The sequence below is a fragment of the Chlorocebus sabaeus genome, chromosome 10, assembly GCF_047675955.1.
Source record: "Chlorocebus sabaeus isolate Y175 chromosome 10, mChlSab1.0.hap1, whole genome shotgun sequence".
Taxonomy (NCBI): domain Eukaryota; kingdom Metazoa; phylum Chordata; class Mammalia; order Primates; family Cercopithecidae; genus Chlorocebus; species Chlorocebus sabaeus.
Window position 1 is genome coordinate 45,558,439 of NC_132913.1, and position 12,450 is coordinate 45,570,888.

Sequence of the window (12,450 nt, forward strand, 5' to 3'; positions counted from 1 at the left end):
ATATTATCCAGGAGAACTTCCCCAACCAAGTCAGACAGGCCAACATTCAAATTCAGGAAATACAGACAACAACACAAAGATACTCCTCCAGAAGAGCAACCCCAAGACACATAATCATCAGATTCACCAAGGTCGAAATGAAGGAAAAAATGTCAAGGGCAGCCAGAGAGAAAGGTTCGGTTACCCACAAAGGGAAGCCCATCAGACTAACAGTGGATCTCTCTGCAGAAACCCTACAAGCCAGAAGACAGTGGGGGCCAATATTCAACATTCTTAAAGAAAAGATTTTCAACCCAGAATTTCATATCCGGCCAAACTAAGCTTCATAAATGAAGGAGAAATAAAATCCTTTACAGACGAGCAAATGCTGAGAGATTTTGTCACCACCAGGACTGCCTTAATTGAGCTCCTGAAGGAAGCACTAAATACGGAAAGGAACAACCGATACCAGCCACTGCAAAAACATACCAAATTGTAAAGACCATCGGCACTATGAAGAAACTGCATCAACTAACAGACAAAATAACCAGTTAGCATCATGATGACAGGATCAAATTCACACATAACAATACTAACCTTAAATGTAAATGGGCTAAATGCCCCCAATTAAAAACACAAACTGACAAACTGAATAAAGAGTCAAGACCCAACAGTGTGCTCTATTCAGGAGATCCATCTCATATGCAAAGATACACACAGGTTCAAAATAAAGGGATGGAGGAATATTTACCAAGCAAATGGAAAGCAAAAGCAAAAAAAAAAAGCAGGGGTTGCAATCCTAGTCTCTGACATAACAGATTTTAAACCAACAAAGATCAAAAGAGACAAAGAAGGGCATTACATAATGCTAAAGAGATCAAAGCAACAAGAAGAGCTAACTATCCTACATATATATACACCCAATACAGATTCATAAAGCAAGTTCTTAGAGACCTACAAAGAGACAGACTCCCACGCAATAATAATGGGAGACTTTAACACCCCACAGTCAATATTAGACAGATCGACAAGACAGAAAATTAAGGATATTCAGGACTTGAACTCAGCTCTAGACCAAGCAGACCTAATAGACAGCTACGGAACTCTCCACCCCAAATCAACAGAGTATACATTCTTTTCAGCACCACATCACACTCACTTTAAAATTGACCACAGAGTTGGAAGTAAAACACTCCTCAGCAAATGCAAAAGAATGGATATCATAACAGTCTCTTAGATCACAGTGCAATCAAATTAGAACTCAGGATTAAGATATTCACTCAAAACTACACAACTACATGGAAACACTGAACAACCTGCTCCTGAATGACTACTGGGTAAGTAAAAAATTAAGGCAGAAATAAATAAGTTCTTTGAAACCAATGAGAACAAAGACACAATGTACCAGAATCTCTGGGACACATTTAAAGCAGTGTGTAGAGGGAAATTTATCTCACTAAATGCCCACAAGAGAAAGCATGGAGAAGATCTAAAATTGACACCCTAATATCACAATGAAAAGAACTAGAGAAGCAAGAGCAAACACATTCAAAAGCTAGCAGAAGACAAGAAATAACTAAGATCAGAGCAAAATGAAGGAGACAGAGACAAGAAAAACCCTTCAAAAAAATCCATGAATGCAGGAGCTGGTTTTTTGAAAAAACTAACAAAATAGACCGCTAGCCAGACTAATAAAGAAGAAAAAAGAGGAGAATCAAATAGACACAATAAAAATTGATAAAGGGTATATCACCAATGATCCCACAGAAATATAAACTACCATCAGAGAATATTATAAATACCTCTATGCAAATGAACTAGAAAATCTAGAAGGAATGTATAAATTCCTGGACACATACACCCTCCCAAGTCGAAACCAGGAAGAAGTTGAAAAGTTCTGAAATTGAGGCAGTAATTAATAGCTTGCCAACCAAAAAAAGTCCAGGACCAGATGGATTCACAGCTGAATTCTACAAAGGTACAAAGAGGAACTGGTACCATTCCTTCTGAAACTATTCTAAACGATAAAAAAAGAGAGAATCCTCCCTAACTCATTTTATAAGGCCAGCGTCATCCTGATACCAAAACCTGGCAGAGACTCAACAAAAAAATAAAATTTCAGGCCAATATCCCTGATGAAAATCAACGCAAAAATCCTTGATGAAATACTGGCAAAATGAATCCAGCAGCACGTCAAAAGCTTATCCACCACGATCAAGTCAGCTTCATTCCAGGGATGCAAGGCTGGTTCAACATAATGCAAATCAATAAACGTAATTCATCACATAAACAGAACCAACGACAAAAACCACGTGATTATCTCAATAGATGCAGAAAAGGCTTTTGATAAAATTCAACAGCCCTTCATGTTAAAGCTCTCCATAAACTAGGTATTGCTGGAACAGATCTCAAAATAATTAGAGCTATTTATGATAAACCCACAACCAATATCATACTGAATGGGCAAAAACTGGAAGCATTCCCTTTTAAAGCCGGCACAAGACAAGGATGCCCTCTCTCACCACTCCACTTCAACATAGTATTGGAAGTTCTGGCCAGGGCAGTCAGGCAAGAGAAAGAAATAAAGGGTATTCAAATAGGAAGACAGGAAGTTAAATTGTCTCTGTTTGCAGATGACATGATTGTATATTTAGAAAACCCCATCATCTCAGTCCAAAATCTCCTTAAGCTGATAAGCAACTTCAGCAAAGTCTCAGGATACAAAATCAATGTGCAAAAGTCACAGGCATTCCTATATACCAATAATAGAGCGCAAAATCATGAGTGAACTCCCATTCACAATTGCTACAAAGAGAGTAAAACACCTAGGAATACAACTTACAAGTGATGTGAAGGACCTCTTCACAGAGAACTACAAACCACTACTCAAGGAAATAAGAGAGGACACAAACAAATGGAAAAATAGTCCATGCTCATGGATAGGAAGAATGAATATTGTGAAAATGGCCATACTGCCCAAAGTAATTTATAGATTCAATGTTATCCCTATCAAGCTACCATTTACTTTCTTCACAGAATCAGAAAAAAATACTTTAAACTATTATGGAACCAAAAAAGAGCCCGCATAGCCAAGACAATGCTGGGCAAGAAGAACAAAGCTGCAGGCATCATGCTACCTGACTTCAAACTATACTACAAGGCTACAGTATCCAAAACAGCATGGGATTGGTACTAAAAAAGATATGTAGACCAACAGAACAGAACAGAGGCCTCAGAAATAAAGCCACACATCTAAAGCCATCTGATCTTTGAAAAACCTGACAAAAACAAGCAAATGGGGGAAAGGATTCCCTATTTAATAAATCATGTTGGGAAAATTGGCTAGCCAAATGCAGAAAACTGAAACTGGATCTCTTCCTTACACTTCATAAAAAAATTAACTCAAGATGGATTAAAGACTTAAATATAATACCTAAAACCGTAACAATCCTAGAAGAAAACCTAGGCAATACCATTCAGGACATAGGCATGGGCAAAGACTTCATGACTACAACACCAAAAGCAATGGCAACAAAAGCTAAAATTGACAAATGGGATCTAATCAAAATATAGAGCTTCTGCATAGCAAAAGAAACTATCATCAGAGTGCACAGGCAACCTACAGAATGGGAGAAAAATTTTGCAATTTATCCATGTGACAAAGGGCTAATACCCAGAATCAATGAAGAACTTAAACAAATTTACAAGAAAAAAACAACCCCATCAAAAAGTGGGTGAAGGATATGAACAGACATTTCTCAAAAGAAGACATTTATGCAGCCAACAAACATATGAAAAAAAAAAAAAGCTCATCGTCTCTGGTCATTAGAGAAATACAAATCAAAACCACAGTGAGATACCATCTCATGCCAGTTAGAATAGTGATCATTAAAAAGTCAGGAAACAACACATGCTGGAGAAGATGTGGAGAAATAGGAACACGTTTACACTGTTAGTGGGACTGTAAATTAGTTCAAACATTGTGGAAGACAGTGTGGTGATTCCTCAAGGATCTAGAACCAGAAATACCATTTGATTCAGCAACCCCATTACTGGGTATATACCTAGAGGATTATAAATCATTCTATTATAAAGACACATGCACAAGTATGTTTATTGCGGCACTGTTCACAATAGCAAAGACTTGAAACCAACCCAAATTCTCATCAATGATAGACTGGTTGAAGAAAATGTGCCACATATACACCATGGAATGCTAAGCAGCCATAAAAAAGGATGAGTTCATGTCCTTTGCAGGGATATGGATGAAGCTAGAAACCATCACTCTCAGCAAACTAACATAAGAACAGCAAACCAAACACTACATGTTCTCATTCATAAGTGGTAGTTGAACAATAAGAACACATGGACACAGGGAGGGGAACATCACACACCGGGGCCTGTTGGGGGGTGGGGGCCTAGGGGAGGGATAGCATTAGGAGATATACCTAATGTAGAGGATGGGTTGCTGGGCGCAGCAAACCACCATGGCATATGTATACCTATGTAACAAACCTGCACGTTCTGTACATGTTCCCCAGAAGTTAAAGGAGGAGGAGGAGGAGGAGGAGGAAGAGGAGGAGGAGGAGGAGGAGGAGGAGGAGGAAGAAGAAGAAGAAGAAGAAGAAGAAGAAGAAGAAGAAGAAGAAGAAGAAGAAGAAGAAAAAGAAGAAGGAGGAGAAGAAGAGGAGGAGGAGGAGGAGGAAGAAGGAGGAAGAAGAAGGAGGAAGAGGAAGAGGAGGATGAGGAAGAGGAGGAAGAGGAAGAGGAGGAGGAGGAAGAGGGGGAGGAGGAAGAGGGGGAGGAGGAAGAAGGGGAGGAGGAAGAGGAGGAGGAAGAGGAAGAAGAAGGAGGAGGAGGAGGAGGAGAAGGAGGAGGAGGAGAAGGAGAAGGAGAAGGAGAAGGAGAAGGAGAAGAAGAAGGTGAAGGCAGCAAGGGTATCCTAACCACTGTTGAGGATTAAAACAAACCCATTGTAAGGAACTGGCCAGTCATTCAATGTAACCAGAAAGTAAGCTTTCCATTATTAAATTTTTGAAAAATCAACATTCCAATTGTATATCATTTCAAAAGTACATAATCCAGTGCAAACAATAAAACAGAGTTGGAAGTAGGAAAAATACCTGAGCTATCATTTCTCTGAATTGTCATGAATGGTTGGTCTCTTTGATTCATTTTTTCCATATCTGTTAAGGAAACAAGAGAGAACTAAAATTTCATAATATTATTTTATAAATGTTTTTAAAGCTGTGTTACTTGAAGTATTTTTAAAAGTAAGACCCAGGACTGGGTGCCATAATGTTTTTTATTTTATTAAAATTTGCTTTTCTTACCCCTAGAAGCCTCCCTCCATTAGTGTTTTTCCGTACCTTTCTTGTTCTTGGTTCACTCTTTCCTATTTTTTTCCCTCTTAATCCTCCCCTGCTGGATTGTTCCAGTGACTGATAAAAATTTTGTTATTAGAAAGTTGTTATGTGTTTTATTTTGTGTTCCTAGGAGGAAAGAAATTACCTAAATTGAAGAATAAATTATTCACTACTTCTATTACAAGTATTATGGCACTTTTGATAGATATAGAGATGCAGGGATGCGGAGCAAGATGGCCAAATAGGAACAGCTCCAGCCTCCAGTTCCCAGCGCAAGCGACACAGAAGACGGGTGATTTCTGCATTTTCAACTGAGGTACCAGGTTCATCTCAATGGGGAGTGCTGGACAATCGGTGCTGGTCAGCTGCTGCAGCCCGACCAGCAAGAGCTGAAGCAGGGCGAGGCATTGCCTCACCTGGAAGTGCAAGGGGGAAGGGAATCCCTTTTCCTAGCCAAGGGACACTGAGACATATAACACCTGGAAAATTGGGTAACTCCCACCCTAATACTGCACTTTACCAAGGGTCTCAGCAAACGGCACACCAGGAGATTATATCCCACACCTGGCCCAGAGGGTCCCACACCCACAGAGCCTCCCTCATTGCTAGCACAGCAGTCTGAGATCTAACTGCAAGGTGGCAGCGAGGCCGGGGGATGGGCACCCGCCATTGCTGAGGCTTAAGTAGGTAAACAAAGCTGCCAGGAAGCACGAACTGGGTGGAGCCCACCGCAGCTCAAGGAGGCCTGCCTGACTCTGTAGACTCCACCTGTGGGGACAGGGCATAGCTAAACAAAAAGCAGCAGAAACCTCTGCAGATATAAGTGACCCTGTCTGGCAGCTTTGAAAACAGCAGTGGATCTCCCAGCATGGAGGTTGAGATCTGAGAACGGACAGACTGCCTGCTCAAGTGGGTCCCTGACCCCTGAGTAGCCTAACTGGGAGACATCCCCCACTAGGTGCAGACCGACACCTCACACCTCACACGGCAGGGTACACCCCTAAGACGAAGCTTTCAGAGCAAGAATCAGACAGCAACTCTTGCTGTTCAGCAATATTCTATCTTCTGCAGCCTCCACTGCTGATACCAGGCAAACAGGGTCTGGAGTGGACCTCAAGCAGTCTCCAACAGACCTACAGCTGAGGGTCCTGACTGTTAGAAGGAAAACTAACAGAAAGGACACCCACACCAAAACCCCATCAGTAAGTCACCATCTTCAAAGACCAAAGGCAGATAAAACCACAAAGATGGGGAAAAAGCAGGGTAGAAAAGCTGGAAATTCAAAAAATCACAGCACATCTCCCCTTTCAAAGTAACACAGCTCATCGCCAGCAATGGATCAAAGCTGGACAGATAATGACTTTGAAGAGCTGAGAGAAGAAGCCTTCAGTCGATCAAACTTCTCAGAGTTAAAGGAGGAACTACGTACTCAGCACAAAGAAATTAATATTGAAAAAAGAATGGACAAATGGATAACTAGAATAATCAATGCAGAGAAGGCCATAAATGAACTGATAGGGATAAAAACCATGACACAAGAAATACATGACAAATGCACAAGCTTCAGTAACCGACTCGATCAACTGGAAGAAAGAGTATCAATGATTGAAGATCAAATGAATGAAACGAAGTGAGAAGAGAAGCCTAGAGAAAAAAGAGGAAAAAGAAATGAACAAAGCCTCCAAGAAATATGGGATTATGTGAAAAGACCAAATCTACATATGATTGGGGTGCCTGAAAGTGACAGGGAAAATGGAACCAAGTTGGAAAACATTCTGCAGGATATTATTCAGGAGAATTTCCCCAACCTAGTCAGGCAGGCCAACATTCAAATTCAGGAAATACAAACAACAGAAAGATACTCCTCGAAAAGAGCAACTCCAAGACACATAATTGTCAAATTCACCAAAGTTGAAATGAAGGAAAAAATGTCAAGGGCAGCCAGAGAGAAAGGTCGGGTTACCCACAAAGGGAAGCCCACCAGACTAACAGCAGATCTCTTGGCAGAAACTCTATAAGCCAGAAGAGAGTGGGGGCCAATATTCAACATTCTTAAAGAAAAGAATTTTCAACCCAGAATTTCATATCCAGCCAAAGTAACTTTCATAAGTGAAGGAGAAATAAAATCCTTTCCAGACAAGCAAATTCTTAGAGATTTTGTCACTACCAGGCCTGCCCTACAAGAGCTCCTGAAGGAAGCACTAAACATGGAAAGGAACAACTGGTACCAGCCATTGCAAAAACATGCCAAAACATAAAGACCATCGATGCTAGGAAGAAACCGCATCAACTAACGAGCAAAATAACCACCTAATAACACAATGACAGGATCAAGTTCACACATAACAATATTAACCTTAAATGTAAGTGGACTAAATGGTCTAATTAAAAGACACAGACTGGCAAATTGGATAAAGAGTCAACCCATCAGTTTGCTGTATTCAGGAGACCCATCTCACATGCAGAGACACACATAGGCTCAAAATAAAGGGATGGAGGAAGATTTACCAAGCAAATGGAGAACAAAAAAAAAAAGCAGGGGTTGCAATCCTACTCTCTGATAAAACAGACTTTAAACCATCAAAGATCAAAAGAGACAAAGAAGGCCATTACATAATGGGAAAGGGATCGATTCAACAAGAAGAGCTAACTACACTAAATATATATGCACTCAATACAGGAGCACCCAGATTCATAAAGCAAGTCCTTAGAGACTTACAAAGAGACTTAGACTCCCATACAATAATAATGGGAGACTTCAACACCCCACTGTCAACATTAGACAGATCAACGAGACAGAAAGTTAACAAGGATATCCAGGAAGTGAATTCAACTCCACACCAAGCGGACCTAATAGACATCTACAGAACTCTCCACCCCAAATCAACAGAATATACATCTTTCTTAGCACCACATTGCACTTATTCCAAAATTGACCACATAGTTGGAAGTAAAGCACTCCTCAGCAAATGTAAAAGAACAGAAATCATAACAAACTGTCTCTCAGACCACAGTGCAATCAAACTAGAACTCAGGACTAAGAAACTCAATCAAAACCGCTAGACTACATGGAAACTGAACAACCTGCTCCTGAATGACTACTGGGTATATAACAAAATGAAGGCAGAAATAAAGATGTTCTTTGAAACCAATGAGAACAAAGACACAACATACCAGAATCTCTGGGACACATTTAAAGCAGTGTGTAGAGGGAAATTTATAGCACTAAATACCCACAAGAGAAGGCAAGAAAGATCTAAAATCGATGCCCTAACATCACAATTAAAAGAACTAGAGAAACAAGAGCAAACACATTCAAAAGCTAGCAGAAGGCAAGAAATAACTAAGATCAGAGGAGAACTGAAGGAGATAGAGAAACACAAAAAACTCCTCCAAATACTCAATGAATCCAGGAGTTGGTTTTTTGAAAAGATCAACAAAATTGATAGACCACTAGCAAGACTAATAAAGAAGCAAAGAGAGAAGAATAAAAAAGACGCAATAAAAAATGATAAAGGGGATATCACCACCGACCTCACAGAAATACAAACTATCATCAGAGAATACTATAAACACCTCTACACAGATAAACTAGAAAACCTAGAAGAAATGGATAATTTCCTGGACACTTACACTTTCCCAAGACTAAACCAGGAAGAAGTTGAATCCCTGAATAGACCAATAGCAGGCTCTGAAATTGAGGCAATAATTAATAGCCTACCAACCAAAAAAAGTCCAGGATCAGACGGATTCACAGCCAAATTCTACCAGAGGTACCAGGAGGAGCTGGTACCATTCCTACTGAAACTATTCCAATCAATAGAAAAAGAGGGAAGTCTCCCTAACTCATGTTATGAGGCCAACATCATCCCAAAACCAAAGCCTGGCAGAGACACAACAAAAACAGAGAATTTTAGACCAATATCCCTGATGAACATTGATACAAAAATCCTCAATAAAATACTGGCAAACCGAATCCAGCAGCACATCAAAAAGCTTATCCACCATGATCAAGTGGGCTTTATCCCTGGGATGCAAGGCTGGTCCAACATATGCAAATCAATAAACGTAATCCAGCAGATAAACAGAACCAAAGACAAAAACCACATGATTATCTCAATAGATGCAGAAAAGGTCTTTGACAAAATTCAATAGCCCTTCACGCTAAAAACTCTCAATAAATTCGGTATTGATGGAATGTATCTCAAAATAATAGGAGCTATTTATGACAAACCCACAGCCAATATCATACTGAATGGGCAAAAAATGGAAGCATTCCCTTTAAAAACTGGCACAAGACAAGGATGCCCTCTCTCACCACTCCTATTCAACAGTGTTGGAAGTTCTGGCTAGGGCAATCAGGCAAGAGAAAGAAATAAAGGGTATTCAGTTAGGAAAAGAAGAAGTCAAATTGTCCCTGTTTGCAGATGACATGATTATATATTTAGCAAACCCCATCATCTCAGCCCAAAATCTCCTTAAGCTGATAAGAAACTTCAGCAAAGTCTCAGGATACAAAATCAATGTGCAAAAATCACAAGCATTCTTATACACCAGTAACAGACAGAGAGCAAAATCATGAATGAACTTCCATTTACAATAGCTTCAAAGAGAATAAAATACCTAGGAATCCAACTTACTAGGGATGTAAAGGACCTCTTCAAGGAGAACTACAAACCACTGCTCAGTGAAATCAAAGAGGACACAAACAAATAGAAGAACATACCATGCTCATGGACAGGAAGAATCAATATAGTGAAAATGGCCATACTGCCCAAGGTAATTTATAGATTCAATGCCATCCCCATCAAGCTACCAGTGAGTTTCTTCACAGAATTGGAAAAAACTTCTTTAAAGTTCATATGGAACCAAAAAAGAGCCTGCATTGCCAAGACAATCCTAAGTCAAAAGAACAAAGCTGGAGGCATCATGCTACCTGACTTCAAACTATACTACAAGGTTACAGTAACCAAAACAGCATGGTACTGGTACCAAAACAGAGATATAGACCAATGGAATAGAACAGAGTCCTCAGAAATGATATCACACATCTACAGCCATCTGATCTTTGACAAACCTGAGAAAAACAAGAAATGGGGAAAGGATTCCCTATTTAATAAATGGTGCTGGGAAAATTGGCTAGCCATAAGTAGAAAGCTGAAACTGGATCCTTTCCTTACTCCTTATATGAAAATTAATTCAAGATGGATTAGAGACTTAAATGTTAGATCTAACACCATAAAAACCCTAGAAGAAAACCTAGGTAATACCATTCAGGACATAGGCATGGGCAAGGACTTCATGTCTAAAACACCAAAAGCAATGGCAACAAAACCAAAACTGACAAATGGGATCTCATTAAACTAAAGAGCTTCTGCACAGCAAAAGAAACTACCATCAGAGTGAACAGGCAACCTACAGAATGGGAGAAAATTTTTGCAATCTACTCATCAGACAAAGGGCTAATATCCAGAACCTACAAAGAACTCAAACAAATTTACAAGAAAAAAACAAACAACCCCATTGAAAAGTGGGTAAAGGATATGAACTGACAGTTCTCAAAAGAAAACATTCACACAGCCAACAGACACATGAAAAAATGCTCATCATCACTGGCCATCAGAGAAATGCAAATCAAAACCACAATGAGATACCATCTCACACCAGTTAGAATGACGATCATTAAAAAGTCAGGAAACAACAGGTGCTGGAGAGGATGTGGAGAAATAGGAACACTTTTACACTGTCGGTGGGATTGTAAACTAGTTCAACCATTATGGAAAACAGTATGGCGATTCCTCAAGGATCTAGAACTAGAAGTACCATATGACCCAGCCATCCCATTACTGGGTATATACCCAAAGGATTATAAGTCATGCTGCTGTAAAGACACATGCACATGTATGTTTACTGCGGCACTATTCACAATAGCGAAGACTTGGAATCAACTCAAATGTCCATCAGTGACAGACTGGATTAAGAAAATGTGGCACATATACACCATGGAATACTATGCAGCCATAAAAAAGGATGAGTTTGTGTCCTTTGTAGGGACATGGATGCAGCTGGAAACCATCATTCTCAGCAAACTATCGCAAGAACAGAAAACCAAACACCACATGTTCTCACTCATAGGTGGGAATTAAACAATGAGATCATTTGGACACAGGAAGGGGAACATCACACACCAGGGCCTATTATGGGGAGGGGGGAAGGGGTAGGGATGGCACTGGGAGTTATACCTGATGTAAATGACGAGTTGATGGATGCTGATGAGTTGATGGGTGCAGCACACCAACATGGCACAAGTATACATATGTAACAAACCTGCACGTTATGCACATGTACCCTAGAACTCAAAGTATAATAATAATAATAAAAAAAGAAAAAAAAAAAAGAAAAATTCAAAAAAAAAAAAAGATTTGAACAAGTAATTCATGAAAAAAGACAGCCAAATAGCCAATAAACATATAAAAGACAAAAAAAAAAAAAAAAAAAAAAAAAAAAAAACAAACACAGAAAGATATAGAGATGCACCAGCCAGATCAAAGGACTCGCTGCCTTGCTGTGGGAATGCAGTCTGCAGATAGCCTCCAGCATCACCCACTTCAGGGTAGGATTCAGCTGCAGAGAAAAGCCTTGTCCAAAGGCATATGCTTTCTGGGGCAGCCCATACCAAGTGACTGATCAAGGCAGGGGTGTAAGGCTATTTGGGCCCAATGTAGGACACTCTGATATGTAATATTTGCTCCAGAGCTTTCTGCCACGCTGGCCTAGAGTTTGTTGGACCTGCATTGAAGTTGTTGTCTTCATCTGTCCAATCCCACTTCCTTCTTCTCCCTTTCACAGGTATAGATGCCTGCTAAACATCTTCCACTCCACACTCTTCAGGTGGCTCTTTAAATAACAGTACTCACTTTTCAAAAGTTTGTGTTCCATATCCACTAGGTTGAACTACCCATGTCTAGTGACCCTTTCAGTAACCTAAACCTTCTTAAATGGAGGAGAAGATAGTTAAGGTCCATGACTTTTGGAAACTCCCCAAGAATTCCTAAGTGCTTACTATAGCCTCCCTGTCACTACCATAGCCCTCCCATTTATTTTA

General features: G+C 39.9%; 1 protein-coding gene across 9 annotated transcripts in view; it reads right to left on the reverse strand.

Annotated features, from left to right (window-relative positions):
- CCDC148 (coiled-coil domain containing 148) overlaps window positions 1-12,450 on the reverse strand; it is a 290,253-nt gene that overhangs the window by 190,688 nt on the left and 87,115 nt on the right. For 4 of the 9 annotated variants that reach the window (XM_073019711.1, XM_073019706.1, XM_007965044.3 and 1 more), the window contains exon 2: window positions 5,103-5,165. The exons of the other annotated variants lie outside the window; for them this stretch is intronic. In XM_073019711.1, the coding sequence (XP_072875812.1) occupies window positions 5,103-5,165 (63 nt within the window). The remainder of the gene's footprint in view (window positions 1-5,102; window positions 5,166-12,450) is intronic. 9 annotated transcript variants of the gene reach the window in all.